Source organism: Mytilus trossulus, chromosome 8 (genome assembly GCF_036588685.1).
Source record: "Mytilus trossulus isolate FHL-02 chromosome 8, PNRI_Mtr1.1.1.hap1, whole genome shotgun sequence".
NCBI classification, from domain to species: Eukaryota; Metazoa; Mollusca; class Bivalvia; order Mytilida; family Mytilidae; genus Mytilus; species Mytilus trossulus.
Window position 1 is genome coordinate 8,742,466 of NC_086380.1, and position 23,722 is coordinate 8,766,187.

Below are 23,722 nucleotides of genomic sequence, written 5' to 3' on the forward strand. Positions count from 1 at the left end.
AACCCTATGAAGTTACAAAAAGAATATAATGAAACATACATCTAATGAATGTAATTTTTAGTAAATGTTAAGTGTTTAATCATTACAATATAGACTCTCAGATAAGTTCAAGAGAATAATCATAGACAACGATGGGGCAAACTCAACTCATCCTATCAAGGGAGGGGGGGTGTAGAAAACAAATAAACGAAATTATATAATGTTACTTTGCGAAAAAAAAATAACAAAGTGGCGATAAATATATTGTTTTGGCGAAAGAGGTGGTGAACAAGAAAAATCGACCCAGGGTAAACCCTGGTAGGATGCGAATGATCATAATTACAATAATTGTAATCTCTTAACATCATATAAGTGCGCCATGTCAGAATATGATTAAAATCCTGGAAAATTTATAATGAAATCTTATTATGCATATGTTTATTTCGATATTTTCGAATAAAAAGAAATGGGGTGCAGAAAGTACAAATAGGTACATAAATAATAAATACATAAAGTATTTTTGAGTTTATTTTGAAAATTAGGCTTACCAACCAGGATCGTGACGAAACATCGAAGAGAAATGTATATATCATATGGGAAAAGAAATAATAATAAAAAAAACCAACAGATAAAAACCAACAAATAAAAAGAAATGAAAAGACACCCTTCAAAATAATTCAAAAACAAATCTGAAAATTCTGAGGTAAACTATGGATTTCGCAGTTGAAATTGTAATGTTATGTTTTTACACAGGATGAAAGTTCTGGTCATAATACACTCAATCGTGAAAATAAATTTTGACGTAGTAACAAACAGTTTTTTTAACAAGCCATAAATAAAAAATTAGAAAAATATATTCTGATTCAACTGAAATTATCGCTAAAACTGACATTATATATGCTACGCGTATTTAGTGCGTTGTTAAACTTTTGACCAGTTTTTTGTTGAAAAAAAATCCGTGCATTTGTCCTCGGCGAATTTTTTGTATTATGGTCAGGCAAACTTCAAAGGAGAAGTGGTGTGGTGTAAACGAGAGAACTAACCACAAGAGTCCCAATGACGTCATATAATGACGTCATAAAAATGATAAGCCTTCAACAATGAGCAAAATTCATACCTGATATCCAGTTCAAACAGGCCCTTATAAAATAGGGAATGAACCTGTTTGGGAGCGTTCAGTCCTTTCCTAACATATGACTTTGAAGAAACAGTACAACACAAGAAGAAAATGTAAACAAAATTAGTTGGAAATGGTTTAACTCAATAGATTGGTTAGGCGGATAGAGTCAATTCCTATATCATGTTCATAGCTGTTAAATACTAACAGTAGGACAACCGGAAGCGCCTGAGTAAGGATTTCGGCGCTCAGTGAAACGGTTCACTAGACGACGTTGTCAACACGTAATGGCGGCCATTATTTGACGTTGGACTTGGCATTCCACGCTGAAAAGTTGCATTTATGACATTCTTGGATGCTTGAACATTATGCTAAACAACACAAAAGGTAAAGGTGTATTCCAGATATTTCAGTATAAAAATCCTTGTTATTATCAAATAAGTCGGATCCAAATTAAGAAATGATTGTAACGGCAAATATAAAATGTAAAATTATATCAAACATGAAATCCAATATACAGTGGCGGATCCAGAACTTTTCCTAAAAGGGGGGGGGGGGGGTTGGGGGGGTTGGGCGCTGACTGAACTAAGGGGGACCCGCTCCAGTCATGTTTCAATTCCCTATTTGATCAACTAAATGTTTCCCACGAAAGGGGGTCCCAGGCCCTTCAGTCACCCCCCTCCTTTGGATCCGCCTATGATATATCATCATTTCCTTTTCATATTCTAGTATTGAATGAATTACATTCGGATTTCGGTCTAAGGTATCCGCACTTGTCTCCGGAAATTTATACCCACACACAAGTTGTCAACATCCGTTTTTAAACTGGTCAAGGTGTTCTTAATCGTTCTTCACGATCTCCATGGAAAATATTCACGCTTTCACTTTTTGCTCAGATAGTAGAACATAGTAAACCTCTAACTGCAAATACTGACCAAAATGAATCAAAGGGAAAGAGCTTACAGACACAGACTCCTCTTTCCCATATAAAAGAAAATAGATAGCCATGCGTCCTCTAAATTCATATCTCATATTTTAAAAGAAATTTACACATTGAAATTAACCACTGAATCTCCATCCCATTTCAGAGCTTACACCTGCATTAAAATGTTTCCCCATGACCAGGAACTATTACAAATTTACGGTCACACTAAATTAGCAACAAGAAAAATTTTAGCGACAAGAAGAATTATTTTAGCGACGAAAAGCGACAAGAAAACATTTTTTTTCTTAAAATTTCTTATTCTAAATAAATATTAAAAGAATGTGCAAAAGAACAGTTTTAGCAACAAGAAATTTAATATTGATAGATAAAAATTGATAATTTATTTACATGATATTTTATTATTTATTATGTTTAACAGTATTACATTGACCGTGTTATTATGATATTACTTTTATTTGTTTTAGAACAATAATATATTTATCTTATTATTTGCTTTTTAAAACTCTCTTTGTACAATTTATAATAAACTTGCAGAAAATACACACACAAATTGTAAAAATACAAAGAACTGAAATCAGAGACATGCATATATACATATATATGTCTGCTAAAATAAAAAAAATATCAATTTATTTCTGCCCGTATATTAAAAAAAAATTGAATGTATATTTCTTTATATTTAATAAAAAAATGTGTTCTTGTCTCTAATTAGTAAGACCCCAAATTTAATATGCCTGTACAGATTCTTTATATCCCATAGGCGGATCCATGGGGGACCCGGACCGTCCCTTAGGTCAGTCCCCCCCTCTTATGAAAAGTTCTGGATCCGCCACTGTATTCATTATGTTATATTATTCCTATAGGCTATAGTCATATATACAGTGTATACATGTATATACAAACTAATTAGAAATGATAATCCATCATGTCTATTGCCAATATTAATTACTTTAAAAAAATGAACTCCAACTACATTAATATCATAGTATTATCAAATTAATGGTGTTATGACAGTGATGGTTCATGGATTGAAATTAAAACTAGGTTGTGAGTGCCCCATAAATATATAAAATTTCAGCTTGCATATATTTATGTACACTATTATAATATGTTTTCTTTGCCTGTAACTTTTATGTATTGAGCAGAAATGCTAGAGGCATAATCATTTATAATACATAATAAATATATAAAATTGAGAATGGAAATGGGTAATGTGTCAAAGAATCAGCAACCCAACCAAAGAGCAGACAACAGTCGACGGCTACCAATGGGTCTTCATTGGAGCAAGAAATATGTTTTTTCTTGGTAATTTATTTGGCAAATTTGTATTCATGTGTTGATAATAACTATGCAAAATTTTGCTTTGAATAATTTAGTATAATTAATTTAGTAATTGTATGTACATTTGCTTTATATTTACAGGATGGAGAAAGATGTTCAACTTCACTATGAATCAAAAATTCAAAACAGAGGACTTTTATATATCAACAAAAACACTTGCAGAACATGCACATATATGATATACATACAGCAAGAACACAGTAATCAAATGGAATGTCAACGTCGAGTAATGTTGAAAGCAAAATTATTTTGTCTAAAATAGAAAACAATTTGACTTGAATATATTAAGGGTTAGTAATCCAAATGTGTCTGTTCAGGGTAACACCAGTGGGTTATTTACAATGTGCTATGATTTCAATCCCACAAATATGAAACAAAAAATGATAGACATTATGAATTAACACTATTTTGATAAGGAAATAAACTGAAAATGTTTAACAGTTAGACAAGAAAATTGCCAATGGAATAAATTTGGAATGGAAGTTACAATTTATAGTTTATAGGTCCAAGAATTATACACAGACTTTAAGGCCAAATGGTATACTTTTAATAGTTTAAAGATTTTATACTACATGTATTATCTATGCTGTATAATTTCAAGATGGTTTCATTTGGATTCAAAACCTAATTTCAAGAATGAAGGGTACAGTTATTTAAAATTAATTTATAAAGATAAAAAAAAAAAACAATATAAGGGAATTAACTCTTACATGATGTGCATCATATCCATGAGAATGTCAAAAGTGTTTAATAAACTTTTAATTTTACCATTTTTTTTTCAGATAGGAAAATGACTTAAGCAGACCATATTTAGGTCAAAGATGCCCATAACAATGAAATATAATATATCAAAATTATCATTCATCTTTACTTTCAATTGAATCAACAAACTTAATTTAATAACAAAATATTTTTTTTTTATTTTCAGTTCACAACACATCCTGTCAGAAGAATAATTTTACTGGAGGATGAAAATTTTGATACCTGGAATCAGCAATGTATATGAAATTTATTATGAGAGATATATTCATGTATAGAATGGTAACCGAGGTGGTTCAAGTGTTTATCGGCAGACATTTTTGTTGAACTTATACAGGATTAAATAAATGAAACTTAAGCTGACTATGGGCTCAATGTGTAGTAAAAAGAGGATTTTGAAATATGCAAGACTCATCAACATTAAAATGTGCATAAGTGAAATGTCACCATATTTAGTAAAAAAAAAATCAGATTATTCAGTCAGTTGTTTTCATGAAAAAAAAGTTTCAAAGCAATATCACTGTTGTATAATTAATAAGATTCCTCAAAGATATTTTCTGAAAGAGTTGTTAGCTTTGTGTCCTTCTAATTTCTGCATTTATGATCGTAGAAATTCAGAAAAAAATATTATTAATCTTGTCAACGGATGACTTTAAATTTGTTGAACTAAGGTAGTCAATGTTGAGTGTAAAACATGTTTTGTTTGTTTGTTCTCCAATGCGCTTGTTTTGAATGTCTGCACTTGTTCCAACACAATAGAATATAGATCCGGTCAGTGTAAATTTTTACCCGACCCAAATAAATACATAACGATAAAATATCGTCTATTTTGTTAAATGAGCAATAATGTTACGACGTTTACACATTTTCTTCCGTTTCAAACTCGCTTGGGTCCAAAATAGCATTCTTATAAATAACACTTATATGATTTTATTATTCTTTTTTGAGGAAGACAAATCTCCGAAATAAAACACCGACCTTTAGCAGGAGAACTGTTAATCATTGTTAATGGTAAGTGATAACTTGTGACAGAGACACATGTCTTTGATTTAGTAGAACCACTTTGACTATTATTATTGAATTTAAGATCACTTTACTACGGATGTCTCTAGAATATTCAAAAATGAAAAGCTAATTAGAATTTTTAAGAAGGCCATCCCCCAAAGTTTCCTTTTGTTTAAACAAGATAAATAAAACCTTTAAGTCTCCTTTAATGCTCTACAAACACTTCTCAATAAATCCTTAAATTGTTGATATCTTTTGGAATGCTCTGATGAATAACGAAAACTGCATTCCCCTCCCATCCCCCAACAAGTATATTCAGGACAAATCTAAGACATACCATCGAAGAAAGAATTTAATCAATCAAAGGGAAAAAAGACAGAAAAAAAATATTTTTATTGAACCTATGCAAGTCTCAGAAAGACATTCAGTCAAACTCATAAATCGAAAAAAAAACCACTGTTGTACCACTGTCTCAGGTTTAAGGGGATCCCGCTAACATGTTTAACCATGCCATATTATTTATGTATATGCCTGTCCCAAGTCAGGAGCCTGTAATTCAGTGGTTGTCGTTTGTTTATGTGTTCATATTTATTTTTCGTTCATTTTTTTTATATAAATTAGGCCGTTAGTTTTCTCATTTGATTTGTTTTACATTGTTATAGTAGGACCTTTTATAGTTGACTATGCGGTATGAGCTTTGCTCATTGTTGAAGGCCGTACAGTGACCTACTAGTTGTTAATGTCTGTGTCCTTTTGGTCTCTTGTTCACAGTTGTGTCATTGGCAATCATACCACATCTTCTTTTTTTTATATTGACAAAGCCATGGCTAAAAATGAAAAAGACAAACAGAAAAAACAAAAGTACAATTGACACAACATAGAACACTAAGAATAAGCAACACGACCCCCCCCCCCCCCCCCCAACAAAAAAAACAACTAGGGGTGATCTCAGATGCTCCAGAAGATCCTGTCCCACATGTGGCACCCGTCGTGTTGGTTATGTGTTATTAAATTGTGTAATTCGGTAGGTCACATACATGAAGGGGAAGGGATTGTAGTTACGACGTAAGTGATATATCCGTAACGGTCAACCAACTCGTGGTAGTGTCCGTAAAATTAACGAAGGGATGATTTCAACTTCACCATTTGTAACTCTTGGTTTAATAGCTTCTTTGAGAGCAGCAACCCTCTATCAAGAAAATCATGATAGGAAATGCAAGCTAGGGAATATCGTATCAATTGGGAGATATATACCCCGTATGCAGGTGCTGCTGGAATGGTGCTACTAAGAAATAGAAAGTTCATAATTTGAATGCTGAAATCATCTCTTTTGTCGTAAAGTTTTGCTTCCAACCGACCCTCATTGTCAATGTCTAGATGTAAGCCAAGGTATGAGGCCGACTTAACTGTATCTGTAGTAACCTGTATCTCTAGTTCGATGGGATAGATGCGTTCAACATAGTCACCATATTTTAAATTATTTAGTGAAAGAACAACATCTCTACAGCGGAAGTAGAGTTAAAGGATATTGCTTACTTCTTATATTTCTTCCTAAGAAGTTCCTGTATGAAGTCAGTCTCATAATAGTGAGAAACAAGTCGGCAAGAACAGAGGCACTCCGTCTTACGAACGTAACAAATATGTTGTCAATGAATTCAATATTTTATAAAGTTTACTCTTTTCATTACCTTCCCACAAAAAAACAAATGAAAATAAACTTCATTTGGTTCTTAAATAAATTTACATTTAAGAAGGAGGAGTGAGAGATAGCAAATTGATACCCAAAGTCATATTTGAAAAACAAACTGGCATTGCCATGCCAAGAAACAAAAACTACATCTTGACAAATAACAGCATGCAAAAAGACAACTTAACAAGACTAAGCAACACGAACCACTCCAAACTAGGGGTGGTCTTAGATGCCGATTACCAGAATGGTAAGCTGATCCTCCTTCACATTTTGGCATTTTTCGTGCCGCTCATTTAAGTACAAAACCTACGAAAATATTATTTTGGTAGCTTCAAATTGGCCAGTAGTCTTTTGGATGTAAAAGTGTATGAGAAAAACGGGACGATTTATAGAACAAATATATCAACTTTCTGTCATTATAACCTTTGCTACATGTATATTTCTATAGCAATCATGACTCCAAAATAGGTTAACAATTATTGTCACTATGTTTGCTCGTGTCTCGTCCCTAACTATATTATATATTTTTTTTAAGATAAATGACTTTGGGATGCTCTTTAATTGTCGTCCAGAATTTGGAATTTAAACTATCAAAGGTGACACAAGAGTCATTTGTACACGAATCGTGCATATGACGTACTAAATTGTAAGTAGCGTATCTTTGGTGAGCTTTTTTTATATGTTTCATCACAAAGTTGATGAAATAACTTCAAATATAGAATCTTTGGAGAAAAAAAATATATTCATGTATTTTCATGACAAATTAAATGTATGAAATGAAATTGTCAAATACTTTTAGGAGGTATATGTGCATGTGTATAAAGGTTAATGTTACACAAAGTTTACATCTACGTCATTTAGTCGCACATCTTCTCATTTTTATATATTTCGTCAGAAATAGCTCATACATTCAGTTCATTTTCAGTCAGTCAACACATCGTACAATAGAATCAGCTATGCTAGAAGAGGGTGTTAAAGGGGATGCTCGCACGGAGAAAAAGTCAACTAAGAGATAATTTCACATTGAACGTGAAGTAATTTCTGTCATGAACGTTGCATGAAAAAAATAAAAACTTTGATGTGAACATTGTGTGACTGAATCACTGTTTTTTTGTACATATGAACTCTCTGTTTTACTTGATATAGAATAGCAAACGAAGACTGGAAACCAATACATATATATTTTGGAAGCTCTAAAATCGTCAAGAGCAACATCAAAGACCTTTCCGCTTGATAAACAAAATTGAATCATTTTTTTTATGACAACCCCTGGCAAGTGTTTGAATTTTATTTGAAAAAAAGACATTTGAAAATCACGATGCACGTAAAATCAATTAGGCAGAACATGTTGGTCAATATCTGTTTTTTATTTATGTTTCCCTTTTGTATATATGTTTTGTACATGTATGTTTTGTTTTGTACTTTATCTTGTCTATGTTTGAGTGTCCTGTTAAGCAATGTATACGTCAGCTTTCGGTTCAAAGATCAGTCCAAAGTGTACATCATGTGATTATGTTTCACTATATATTCATTATAAAATTTGATAGTTTTGACTGATCAATGTTTTTAACATTAATCTGTAAATTTGTAAACTATATTATTATTCATAACATAATCCTCTCTATAATCATAAAAAATGCTTTTATCCTCAGTAGTATAATACAGTTTTTATTACCGGTTGCTGGAATTGAGCAGAATCCAGGTCCAGATCAGAGTAACACAAAAAAATTGAAAATAGTACACAATAATGTGTGTAGTTTACTTCCTAAGTTAGATCTCATTAACAATGAACTACATGAGTCAAAATAATGAGTCAATTACTGATGACCAAATTAAATTAAATGGGTTTCATAAACCTATTAGGTTAGATAGAAATAGACATGGTGGAGGTGTGACCATTTATATAAAAAATAGCTTACATTTTATTATACGGAATGACATATCAGTAAGCAATCTTGAATTACTTTGGGTTGAAGTGAGGAATTGTAGTAATGAAAAATTTTTAGTTGGTGTTTTATACCGTCCCCCAAACTCAAATTCTAATATATGGGACTTATTTAGTGAGTCAGTTGATAAAGCACTTGATTGTAATTTGCCAATTTTCCTTTGTGGTGATTTCAATTGTGATATGATGTCAAACTCAAGTAAATCTTTTAAAAAGTTACTTAACCGGTTTAACTTGGAAAATGTTGTTTGGGAGTCTACCAACTTTACAACCCAAACAGGAACTTGTATTGATTTATGTGTGACTAATCGCAAAAACTTAATTAAAACAACACTCATTTAAAAGACAAATTCGAGACTTTAAGCGGGCAGATTATGAAGGTCTGAAAAACCAGTTGAATGATACTGACTGGGATGATGTTGTTTTTAATTCAAATAATATAAATGATGTTTATACGAACTTTGTCAAAACATTCGAAAGTACTGTCAATAGATATATACCTAATAAAACTATTACAGTTAGACCAAATGATAAACCATTTATGAACAACTTGATAAGAAACAAGATAAGACATCGTAATAGAATTCACCACAAAGCAAATACTTCAAATAACCCTGATCACTGGAAAAATTTAGAGAAATTCGTAATGAAATTATCAGTTTAGTTAGAAAGGCAAAAGATGATTATAAGTGCAAACTGACATCACAACTTATTGACAAAAATATTCCTCCTGGTAAATGGTGGCGCATTGCCAAGTCTATATCAAATTTTACTAAAAATAGAGATTCCCCCCTTTTTTGGAACATGATGGCCAAATTTTTATTCATCCATTGGACAAGTCAGAGATCCTGAACAATCATTTTGCTGATATAGCTAATATTGATATAGAACCAGAAATTCCTGATAATATTGAGCCCTCTCCATGTCGTTTAAACAAATTTGTCATCACTGAGAAAGAAATTTTAGACCAGTTAAAAATTTTGAATGTTAATAAACCAGCTGGACTTGATGATCAGTCCTAGAGTTTTAAAAGAGGTTGCTAGCTTTATTTCTAAACCATTGACTAAGTTATTTAATATGTCTCTATCAGTTAAACAGGTTCCACCGTTATGGAAAATTGCACATGTTAATCCTATCTTTAAAGAAAAAGTTAGTCCACATTCAGCTCTAAACTATCGTCCAATATCTGTTACTAGTATTGTTTGTAAGATTATGGAAAAAGTTTTATTTAAACATTTGTATAATTATATGAGGAGTAATAACCTTTTGTCAAAGTTTCAATCTGGATTCCAACCAGGTGATTCTACTGTTAATCAGTTAATCGAAATATATCATTAAATTATTAGTAATATGGATAGTGGTAGGGATGTAAGGTTTGTATTTTTTGATGTATCTAGAGCTTTCGATAAAGTTTGGCATAAAGGACTTTTATTTAAACTGAAACAATCTGGCTTAAATGACCAGCTCTTATCTTGGATAGAAAGTTATCTTTCGGATCGTCAACAAAAGGTAGTTTCAGAAGGCTTTTCCTCAACTCTAAGAAGTGTACATGCAGGTGTCCCCCGGGATCAGTTTTGGGACCCTTTCTGTTTCTTATTTATATAAATGATATAGTAAATGACATTGCTAATGATATTAGACTTTTTGCAGATGACATCTCTTTATTTGTCATAGTAGATGATGATCATGATGTAGCAGCTGCTTCTTTAACTAATGACTTGGATGTTATCTCAAATTGGGCAAAATAATTGGCTGTTCAATTTAACTCTAATATAACTAAAAATATTGTATTTACTAGAAGGGAAAGGGAGCATTCACCTGTATTTTTTTGGGATAAATGGTGAAGAGGTTGAGAAATTATATATTCACTGTCATCTTGGGATAACATTTCAGTCATCAGCTTCATGGCATACACATATTGATATTACATATATAAAAAGCATGCTCTCGTCTTACTGTGCTTCGCCAAGTTAAGCACTTATTAGATAGGAGTTCACTTATCCGTATTTATTATGCTTTTATTAGACCTATAATAGAATATGGTGATGTTATTTGGGGCAATTGTTCCCAGCATGAGACCGAGCTCCTTGAAAATATTCAGATAGAAGCTGCTAGAATTATTACGGGATTACGACGTAATTCCTCCAGACAAAAACTTTATACTGAATTAGGTTTAGAAACTGTGGAGAATAGACGTAATAAACATAAACTTATACTATTCTATAAAATATTAAATGGGATGACACCTGCATACTTATATGAGTTAGTCCAGCCATATCTTCCCAGACAAACCCCTTATACTTTGAGGAATGAAAATAACACTCTTCACCCGCCTCTTGTTAGAACTAGCTCTTATTTTAATAGTTTCATTCCTTCCACTATAAGACTTATATATAGTCTTCCTTTGAGTTTACAAAAGTCACCAAGTTTGGGTATATTTAGAAGTGGACTGGATAAGTTTTATAGGACTGGTGATATATTTAAACCTTTCAACTATGGGATGAGGAAAGTTAATATAAGTCATTGTCAACTCAGAAATAATGCTAGCAACCTTAAATCTCATTTATTTAATCAGTTCTTATCCGAGAACACTTTTTGCACAAACTGTAACCATCCTGTTGAGGATAACAAACATTTCATTTTTATTTGCCCTAAGTATAATGATGTAAGACAGATCCTTCTTGATTCCATTTACTCCGTTGATGATAATGTTGACATAAATATTGAATTACTGCTTTTTGGAAACAGATTATTATCATATGATATGAAGATTGCTATTTTAAAATCTGTTCAGAAATATATCAGTGACACTCAACGTTTGGTTAAAACTTACTTAATTTTTGTTTCATCTAGTTTTTTTTTTTTTTCTACACTCCAACGTTAATTCATTTATTCCACTAAGCAAGCTTCGTGTCTCCTTCAAGCCATATATATATATTTCTAATGACTTATAAAGGATATTTGGATGTTTCAAAGTAATTCAAATAACTGATGATTAATTGCCTATATATTTATATATACTTTGCATTTATTAAGTAACACTGTTAACATATTTTGCTCCTGTGTGCTCAGAAGTAGCATGCATGTTCCACTAAATTGCATTATTTTAAATACAGTTGTTGTAATTGAATCATACCTTGTACATGTATTATGGAGAGAGCTGTTATAGGCTTGCCTGTTGCTCAATCCTTTTCATATCTTAATGAATAAAATATGTTTAAAATCAAATAAATGTTGGTCAAGCCCCTGTCTTGCACGACTGAACGTCAAATAAAAATCTAAAAACACGTTGAACGTGAAATAAAAAACGTTAATCACGTTGCACGAATATAACTCTTTACCACCCTCATAGAATTTCATAAGGCCTGTATGGAATATTTGAATCGGTAGGAGGATACTCCCTTACAGATGTTTGGTTAAGGGACATTTCATCATCATATTTACGGTAATAACATAAATTATTCACATATATTGCGCTTCGACAAAAGTAGATGTCTCCCATGTTGTTTCTTTGTTGCTGGGTTGTTGTCGCATTAATAGTTACTCAATATCTTATTTCGCATATGTAATGGAAAAATATCACTGATATCACAATAAGTATATGAGAAATGGATCTTATTTCAATTACTACTTTAACTTCTCAGTTCGATATATTATTTTTTTTCAAAACATCCACCATATTTGCCCAGAAACAATGTTTGAGAATCCAAAAATTATAAAACCGTTAGTAAACACAAATTAAATGAACCAAAGTCATCAACCTATTTGTAATCTTTAAAAAAAATCACGTTTGACTGACCTTTGCATTTATTTTAAACTTCAGTCTTCAATTCAATCAGAATTATTAAAAAAAAACATTCATCAATTGAAACATATCATAGATAAAGAATTTACATTTTAACAAGAAATCTGATGATGGAACTAACATTAGATTCGGCGGCAATGAACAGTATATATTTTATTAATAAGAAAATGATAGCTAATAAATTTATATACCACGCATGTACAATAAATAAATATGAATGATATTTAACAAATATAACCATTAACAAAACGACATTAGTGTGTGTCCCATATCTCAAGAAATTATTAGTAATAACATTTGTGTACCTTTAATATTTTAATAGTTTGAAATATTTATTGCACTCATTTTCACTTCTCAGCATGTCATGTGAACTCTGTTAAGATGTCGCCAGAAATCAAGATCATATCATCAAACAAACTCAAGTAAATATTAGCTATCTGGAGAATGTTTTCATCTAAATAAAAAAAAAACAGAATTTTCTAATGGCCTACTTTAATATTTTCTCTGCCAGAGATCATATGTTCATTGGAATTGTTAAAGACTTCATTATATTCTTGGTCGAGTCATTTGTAATTGGACAGAACTTTTGATTAAACTATGTTCTTATTGCCAACTTGTGACTCTGGGGTATGTAATTTTTTAAACAGGTTACCTACACTGTGGTTGGACATTCTGGTACTCAATCAAATAAGACTGAAAGAGGTAAAATCTAGCTTACAAATAGTGCGATTTTGGAAAAACTTTATTTGTTTCCGATGATTTTTTTCTGTATAGAAAACCTAACTTGCACCGATTGTAAGCTTGATTGTACTTCTTAAAATGGCCTTTGAAAGAAGGTTACCTCTCGATAATTGATATACTCAAATGTAAGTAAGACGAAAATTGTATGTTGAATGATTGATAATGCGTGTACAGAAGTAGATGCTGATTCTTACAAGATACGTGTTCCTACTCCAACCTTTGTCTGTTAGAGCACAAATCTAGGACATTGTGTTATATATGAAATGATATCAGTAAACTACCATAATATTAACATTTGACAAAAAATTCTTCCAAAAGTAAGGTAAGCACCACGTAACCCTTAAATAAATAACATAATGTTCCCTAGCTTTTAAAGCATTAAATTATTTTGTTGTAAAATAGAAACATATAAAAGAAATTTTTGGCATAAACCATTTCAATTAGATATGCATTTCCAAACTTAAAACACATTATACAATAAAAACAAAGAAAAATCTGTAGCATAAACAAAATCTATTGGAAGTATTCATAACAGAAATAACAGTAAATACACAAATAATTGTTAATCATACATTTTATAAAACTGTAAGGTTCTATATATATTACAGATTATGTATGTTATGAATAACACTTACATATGTTCATATATATAATGTGAGTTAAATTAAAACCCACATGCTACGACTAGTTATGTTAACTAGTAAGGTGATTATTTTTACAAAAGTTTTAGGTTATGTTTAATAAAGACCAACCCAAAAACATGTTGCAAAGATGGGATAAAGCAGTTTGTGGAACTCTTTCATCAAGACCCACCATTTTGAATAAATTAAAAATGAACAATCCTATATTTTAATGAAAACGAAAATATATAAAATGCCCTAATCAAATTATAACAAGAGGAAAAACCCCTCCCAGTATCATTATAGCAAAACATCTATTATTGTCAGTGTTATGAAATTTTTCTCATTCATCTTGAAAGAAGGGAAAGTATCAAATTTATTATAAGTCTTAGAATGGTTTCTAACATTTTTACAATATTATACAAGTATAGCCTCTGTATGTGGTCGATACATAGAGATTAATACATGGCCTTTTCCATATCAGCCTGGGTATCATCCCGACACTCCCATATCAGCCCGAGACGGAGCCGAGGCGCTGATATGGGTCGAGGGATGATACCCAGGCTGATATGGAAAAGGCCATGTATTAATCGCTTTATCATATACTTCCGACAATAGTTTTATGTAAGGAAAAAACCCAAATGCAACAACTAAAACAGTCAAAAACTTTATTAAGAAGTTATAAGTTATAAATTCAATATACTATAATTGTCAACTAACAGCATCACTACCTCCATATATATGTACATTGTATGGTAACATTTCCTATAGAGGCATTTTGAAACATTGAATATTTGGAAGAGTTTCATGATCATTATAACTCCATGTTTGTTGTACTATAAAATGATTCATAATTGCCAATGGCATTTGTTAGCAAGTACTTAACTATCCCCACAAAAGTTCCCGTAAATTTTGACGTCGTCATCAATATCTGACGTCACAATGGAAAAATAACAACCGATACCGGAAACACCGGAAGTAACTTGCACGAGATGCACTGTTATGGGTTTTTGCACGAGACGCCCCTGATATGGGTTATCAGACCGGGCTGATATGGGTTATCAGCTTGGGTGGGAAATTATGGCTTGTGTACTTCCGTTCGTTACACATATGCAAAAGCTATCATATTAATGCTAAGTATATGATAAAAGAGTATATTGACCGAAGGCTGTATTTGATATATTATTATTTCCGACCATATTGTATCAAAATCATTATTTGATTTTGTTGGAATTCATAGATATCATATTGTCTACTTGACAATAACAATCTTATGAATTTAAAGATTTTTTCCGTCAAATAATCGATCATAGATATCATTTGTTTCAAAACAAAATTCTAAAAATAACCGTGTAATGTGCTTTTTGATGTGCAATATTTTTTTGGCTGTGCAAAATGCTTTATGCTATCCGCCGTTTTCTCTCTATCTTCGAAAAATTTAGTTTAACATGTGACTATCCCGAAACAAATCCAATTTGTTGAAATATACGAATTAATTATATAATCATTAAATGTTTAGTGCACATTATTGAGGTTCACTATGTGGTGCAGTGTTGTGATAATTAAATAATGGACACAAATGAGATATTTCTTATTGGGATTTCAGGAAATACAGAGTACAAATAATGCTAAAATATGTATTTTTATTTTAGCAAAACATCAAGTAGCACATCACAATGTGTGATAGTACAGTCCCAGTTTGACAGTCTTAAGATACTGATTAGCAATGTAAAAATGATATATCAAATAAAACACATAATTTTACGTGATATCATTCGTACCAAGACAACATTTCTGCTCATTGCTAAAAAATTTGCAAAGTAACAAATTGTTTCAAAATTCTATTTTAAACAGGCATTTTAACCAAATAAATGGTACCAAATTTTCTGCATCAGATGCACATTTCGTCAAACATGTCTCTGCAGTGATGCACGACGTCAAAATATTTGACCAAAAAAATGAATAAAACAATGAAGAGAGCTTATAAACCAAGAAGGACTACGAATATAGTCAAAATAAGCCGACTGAAATTTAGAAGATAAATGATAACTTTTTCTTTCTTATGAAAAAGTCAGTAACTAATTACCTATTTCTTCACATAATAGACAGTCCAAAATGTAAAATGCGTCCATAAGTTGTGTTGACACTGACACATACCCTCACATTTGTTTTCCTCAATTAACAAACGGAAACGAATATTATTTGATTCATGTAAAAGGAGAAAGATACTTCACTGATATCATTGATAAGTACGTTATTTTCCGACACATAATTAAGACGTTCGAACAAAACATGAAACTACTCATTTCACAAGTATCTATCGAAAGAAAATATCCAATTAAAAACTCGAAAGACTTAATTTAATTACGCTTTATCACAAGAAAAACAAAGTGCTTGACATATTTTTTTCAAAAAAGAGGCTATTGTGAGAGGAAATGTAAGTACAAGGATTAGATATTGTCAATGTTAGTGTTACAGTCATATGTGCCACATTTAATTTAACCAAGCAGAATTAATAATGTTCAAAGCTTTGATTTATGGATTCATATTGTTTGTGTTGGCTTCTATGACCATATCAAGCTCTAGTGAGAATGTAGAGGTTCGGTTACTTGACAATCAAAATGCTCCATTAGTGGCCACCTTAGACATGACGAAAGCAGATGAACGTGTGAAGCAGTTTGTAAGTGATACAATTGAAACAAAAATGAAAAATATAGAGGAAACTGTAAAATCCAAGCAGTTTTTGAGTGACGCCTTGAAAGCGATTAAGGGAGATCAAGAAGTAAATATAAAATCACAAATTGCTTATTTGGAAAGGAACTTGACTGATCAGTTAACTGATTACATAAATGACAAAGTCGGCAAGATAAACAAAGAACACGGTAAGAAATATACATAAAAAAAAGAAAAGGAAAAATACATTTATTTACAAGTTGTTTTCCCTAGATGTCAGAAATAACTGTTACAATACTTGTCAAAAGCAATTTCAGTGTGAAGGTGATTACATGTTCCCTTAAAGTCACTAACTTCTCATTTAATAATGCAAAAAATGAACAGTCATGTGGTCAATATGTAGATATTTTATTGTGATATGAATCTTGAAATCAAACCGTATATGTCTATATATAGAGATATACTATACTTGGATAATCATTTCCTAAATAACACTGCAAACAGATCAATTATTTACATTTGTATAATTTTATGCCCTATGATTTCCCGGTTCACAATATAACAGTGTAATATAGTTGCACGTGTATATCGACATTAACGACAATTATAACAGTCCATTTTTTAAAGTTATACAATTGTCACCAAAATATACAAAGGTTATAGCAGATAAAATATAGTTAATATCATTCGAAATAGGAAAAAGGTCTTCCAATATAATTTTTTGGTTTATGTTCTAGAAAAAAACGAGGATCATAAACAGCGCCCGATTGATTGTGGAGCTGTCAAAACAAGAAAAGGAAACGGAGTTTACAAGATATTTCCTAAGCATTCAGAATTTGGATTTGACGTATATTGTGACTTTGAGACTGACAACGGCGGATGGACGGTAAAAGTTAAAATATAAAAAATAACATGTTAAATCACATTTAGGATTGTATTGTACTAGAAAAAGAATACTTTTGTTTGATTCATTATTTTTCAACTTTACCACTTCAGGTGGTACCCAACACTTTCACTAAAATTAATTTGGCTCGTTTAATTTTCAGCAAATTTTGACAAAGTATTTACTTTGACCCTTTTACAAAAATATGAACCAAGCGTTTTATCAGAAAAAAATACACTGGCAAATTATACTAGCAGTTTGACAAACACCAATGTTGATCATGGAGAAGCATAATACTCCCATAACATCACAAGGTAATTAAAACGTTTAGCTGACTTTACAGAGTTATCTCCCTGTAGTGTTAGGTACCACCTTAAGGAGAGGCAACTGCAATGTAAAGGTAGATAATTCAGATAATGTTACTTTTTCAAAACAATTTGTTAGGAATACACATATCATATTATGTAGCAATAATATGAAAGCGAGATATTAAAGCTATCTTCTCATATTTTATCTAAAAATTATTCTATGGTAAAGTTTTCGTTTTTATGGAAAACAGTTGGGTGTTCCATGCATAATTTATACCTAATCTGTCAATTTTGCAAAAACTCTAGTGTGAATATAAGTCCTGTGGCTCATTCTTTTTATTATCTGTTGTTTTTTTTCAAAATAATATAAACTACATTTTTGTAAATTCGAAGAAATAATCTATGGATCATAATTTAAACACCCAATCTACCTTCTAGAGCATTTCAACCGAAGATACTTTTAATTAAATATCAGAGAACATGTACAGGAAAGGGAAACGAATGTATTAATCATGCACCATTATATATATTGAACCAGCATGAATGTAAATTTCGCATTGGCACTTGAACCTAAAATCTTTATATATATGTCCTATGAAATATTCCGTTACAATAAGGCATACTTTTCACGCTGTATATTTCCATCATCTTAAAAGAGGGACGAAAAATACCAGAAGGACAGTCAAACCCATAAATCGAAAATAAACTGACAACGCAATGACTAAAAATGAAAAAGACTCGCGATATTTCGATATTTGCAAGTTAAAACACTAAATTTTGGGAAAACTAGACAATATTCAGTAATTATATGTTAAGCTCCATGTTACTGCATGTTCATCATAAATGGCAAGGTTAGTTGTTTGAAAAAAAAGTAATCTTGTTGAAAAACGTTCATGAATGCTTGTATAAACCAAAATTAAAATAAATCCTGGGTTTCTTGTGTTAAGGACATTGTTAGAAAATGTTCATACATGATCGTACTTTATAATTACAAACAAATTGAAACAAACGTATACTGTAGATTCAGAAATTATTTCAATGCTATTATAATTGCTGAAAATTTGACAGGGTCGTTATAGCAATAATTTAAACCCGCATTTTTAAATTATGTATATAGATTAAGCAGGATTTTTCTCAATGTTGCAAAAGCTAAAACCGTTTTTAATGATAAAATGAACAAATCGCAATAATAAATGCACGTTATAATAAATGATTTTTTTTAAATTACAAGATCAACACATTGTACAGCAGACGCCCGTTTCATCTACCGAAGTTTCATCAGTGACGCATAAATATAAATAGTAAAAAACAGGTTAAATAAAATAAGAATCTTTCAAAAATCTGCATTTTTTTCTTACTTCTACTAGCTTCTTTCTTCGAAAAAATAGTTTCTCTTATTATTGTTTGAAGTATATCATAAATACGATTCTACAGTTATGTAATGATACTTGTTAAAAAGGTGTTTCAGAGAAGATTGAACGGAGAAACAGATTTTTACAGAGGTTGGGAATCGTATGAAAATGGATTTGGGAATTTAGAAGCAGAATTCTGGTTAGGTAAATATATGTTTTATTATTTTTGTTACTAAGTATGTCTTACATAATTAAATTTTATAAATTAGATTAGCAGTCACGATTTTCTACCAACTTCAAAAGGGGATAGTCGTGATTTCAATGTATTCATCATATGAGATATTTAGACGATAGCGGTGGTTTTGAAGGAATTGAGGAAATGAGAAGCCGTTCCAGAATTTATAATACTACTCCCGTTGTTGTCCTTATTCATAAATATACTAGTCAACAAAAGAAACGATACAAAACTTTTTTTCAAATTAAAGATAAAGTATTCCGTTCATTGGACAAATATTAAAGGTAGTAATACTTAATCATAATGGAAATGTAATCCGTTTAAAAAAAAAACATTTTTTTGCTTACGTGACGTTTTTTCGCGATTTTTTTTTTTTTTACAAAATTTACATAAAAACGACAATTTTAAAAACCGAAGTTTCAATTAATGATGCAACCCTCTTATTTAAAGGTTCAGACAATGTTTGCCATCAATTCATTTTTAAAAATCATACAGTTTCTTTGTTTATTTGTTAAGCAAAGTTCGGCCCCACGAAAAATCGTTAAAATGTATACATTATCAATTGAGTTACCTTAAACAGTATGTGTAAAGTGATATTCAAAAAGCGGTAACACTCTTAAAACCAATCCGACAGGTTCCAAATTTACTGTGTATTGTTTTCATATCTAAAGCATTAATTTGAAACGAAAATAAAAAAAAACAATTTTTGCATTTTTTGAAATTTCAAAAAACACTTTTTTTCCCATAAATTTGAAAAAAAACAATAATTCAACCTTTTAGTTACAACATGAATATAACTTGATTAGCGTGTTGATTATTTTTAAACAAATTTGAAATTTTATTTTATACCTAGACAATTATGTGTCGATTTTTTATTCAACTTTCCGCAAAACTAATTTGCACCCTATGGTCATTTTCACGGAATTTAGATACTTTCCGACAATTTTTGATTTTCATTATCAGATGTACAAACATTGCAAATGAAAGCTTTTTAAAATAGTGTATCTCATTTTGTTTTATATTAAATACTTTTTTATAAATTTTATTTCAAAGTTGTGTATCGTTTCTTTTGTTGATTAGTATATCATTAATAAATTTATCACATTTAATTTGTAGTATACTAGTATAAATAAATATTATTAAACATGTCATTAAATAATTCGGACTGTTAAGATGTTATAAAACATATTCCAACGTTAAGATGGACATAAACATTCATCGACATGGTCATACAAAATTTATCTACATGGTAATAAAACATTTATCGATATTTAAGTAAAACATTTATCTACATGGTAATAAAACATTTATCTACATGGTAATAAAACATTTATCTACATGGTAATAAAACATTTATCTACATGGTAATAAACATTTATCGATATTTCAATAAAACATTTATCGATATTTTAATAAAACATTTATCTACATGGTAATAAAACATTTATCGATATTTTAATAAAACATTTATCTACATGGTAATAAAACATTTATCGATATTTTAATAAAACATTTATCAACATGGTAATAAAATATTTATGTACATGGTAATAAAACATTTATCAGTATGTTTCATCTTCTTGTCACAATTGTTTGGTTGTTTTTTTTTGGTAAATTCAACATCTAATGTGTATATTTTCAGCAATTTGTGTAATAATTTGGAAATAAAAACAAGCTCTTGATTCATTTTAAAATCAGAAACAAAATTTAGAATTGTCGAAATAATTTATGGCTGAAGATATGATACCAAAGACTTGTCTTTATGTAAAGAAAACCCCTTTGATCAGGAAAATATGGGAAAATGGAATAGATCTGCTTTTTGTTATGAACTAGCTTATGTTTAGGTTGTTCTTTATTCGATAACTGACTAACAAAGTTATTGATGTTTTAAAATTTTAATCTTATACCAAACCAAAATTGTGACAACGGTGCCGTGGACAAGATAGTAGAGGATAACGTGTTTGCTTTAATCACTCCGTTGTAACACAATAAAGCATTGTTAAATATTTGATAAATTAATATCCAAATGAATTTGATTAAGTAAACATAGCACTCAATCAAATTACAAATAAACACCGATCAATACACTGTGAAAGTAAAAGGATTCAGTTGAAAATATATCAAACAATTATCTGATAGCAATACTATAAATCTCAGTTGGTATTCTTGTATTCTTATTAGGTAACCAAAGGATACATACCCTGACTGCGCAGGGAAAGAGCGAACTGAGAGTAGACATTTCTGATTTTCTTGGTAACACAGCGCATGCAAAATATGCAACATTTTCCGTCGGAGATGCCTCAACCAACTATAAGCTAACAGTTACAGGCTTCAGTGGAAATGCAGGTAAGTTGAAATCTATTATAAATGGATAGCACATACTACCGTTCAGTATTTGCGGTATACTACCACCATACTTATGGCTACTTTATTGGTCTTTATGAACGAAAAACGCTTTGAATTAATTTGTTTTTTCCCCTAGAAATGATCCTAGGAATTACTCTTTTTTTGTATTTCGTAATTATTTTTCTAAATGTGATAGACAAAAATCAACAATTTTCAAACACTTATTTAAGAGAAATTAAGCTATTTCTAGTTGTTTTTTTTCTAGTTTTTGTCTAGTTTTTTTTTATGTCAGATAACTACCGCTTACGCCAAATCTAACAGTAGAACGGAAGAGCATCTGTGATGACCGGACAAAACTCTTTCCGATTTATTACTGACAGTTGACGATACCTAGGTCCCTTTGACAGAAAGTAAATAATATTCAGTCTTTGACGAAAATTCTCGGGGGGGGGGGGAATAAACATTAATAAAGTCTCCAAGAATCATGACTCATATTATACATATCCAAGTAGTCAAGATAATGGTTACATAAAAAAAAGCATTCCTTGAAGTGTGTCAATTTACTTATATTTGAGTTCTTAACTCCAGAATGAAATTTTATATTTTTATGTGAAATCAATTGCTTTGAATAGGACAATAATATAACTATGTTGAAATGTTAATGTTATTCCATCAAATCACTTTAAAAGTTTCGTTTTAATATTGCATTTAATATAATCATAAATATACAATTTCTCCTAAAAATCACCGATTGTGCTTGTTTTAAATATTACACATTGATAAAAGTGTTGATAAATGGATTCTTTCAGATTGACCCTTTATTTTTACTTCGTCATTAATAATGGTTTCGGAAGCTTTAATATCTGTCGTCGTTGTGTTGTGCCTTGACGAGCACCGTTTGAAAATAAATATCCATATGTCATGTTGTAATATAATTTTACATGACAGTTATTGTGCGTTTCAAATGCTAAATCAAATACTACCCTAGCCACAAAACCAGGTTCAACCAATCACTTTGCCTTAAAATGTTCTGTACCAAGTAAGGAAAATAGAAGTTGTTATCTTATAGTTCGTTTATTTGTGTGTTGCATTCTCTATTGCTTCTGTTGTACTTTCTGTTGTTTCGTTGTTAACATCTTATAGTTGTGTTTTCCTCTGTTTTAGTTTGTAATCCGGATTAGTTTTCTCACAATCGATTTATGATTTTCGAACAGCGGTAAACTATGTTGCCTTTATTTGGGAATGCAAACTAACATAGATTTGTAAAAGACATTAGTACTGTTTTAACTCGTAACAGAAACAAAAGCATGCCTTAAACTCAACATTTTCCCATCAGGTCACTGGATAATCTTTCTATCTTCACTTATAAAACGTTTGTTAGTAGGTATCAAATGAATAAAATACAACAGGGATTTCGGGTCCCGTTTATGAAATCACTTTTATTTCTAAAGTCAACAAGCATGAAGAGTAATATATAATGTTTTTTTTATTTCAGTTTATGATGCAATTCAATGATTATTATTCCGGTTATAATAAAACAAACGGTGTGAAGAGTTGTCTCATTTGTACCATACCAATTCTTCTTTTTAGCTCAACTGGCCCGAAGGGCCAAGTGAGCTTTTCTCATTACTTGGCGTCCGTCGTCGTCCGTCGTCTGTCGTCCGTCGTCGTTAACTTTTACAAAAATCTTCTCGTCAGAACTACTGGCCCAAATAAAATCAAACTTGGCCACAATCATCATTTGGGTATCTAGTTTAAAAATTGCGTCAGGTGACCCGGCCAACCAACCAAGATGGCTGTCATGGCTAAACATAGAACATAGGGGTAAAATGCAGTTTTTGGCTGATAACTCAAAAACCAAAGCATTTAGACCCGGTCAAGATCTATCTGCCCTGAAATTTTCAGATGAATTGGACAACTGATTGTTAGGTTGTTGCCCCTGAATTGCCCCAGAAATGGTAATTTTAAGGAAATTTT

At 30.9% G+C, this 23,722-nt stretch overlaps 1 protein-coding gene across 3 annotated transcripts in view; it reads left to right on the top strand.

Moving 5' to 3' along the window:
- Positions 1-21,789, top strand: part of LOC134728242 (fibrinogen C domain-containing protein 1-like) — a 30,309-nt gene extending 8,520 nt beyond the window's left edge. Inside the window, exons 1-4 of one of the 3 annotated variants that reach the window (XR_010108782.1) lie at positions 16,347-16,385; positions 17,359-17,507; positions 19,272-19,368; positions 21,581-21,761. Coding sequence is in view for 2 of the 3 variants with exons in the window: in XM_063592782.1 (XP_063448852.1) it covers positions 16,467-16,830; positions 17,359-17,507; positions 19,272-19,368; positions 21,581-21,774 (804 nt within the window). In the remaining variant the exon portion in view is untranslated. The other 2 variants (XM_063592782.1, XM_063592781.1) reach the window with 2 other exon arrangements.
- Positions 21,790-23,722: the final 1,933 nt, after the last annotated feature.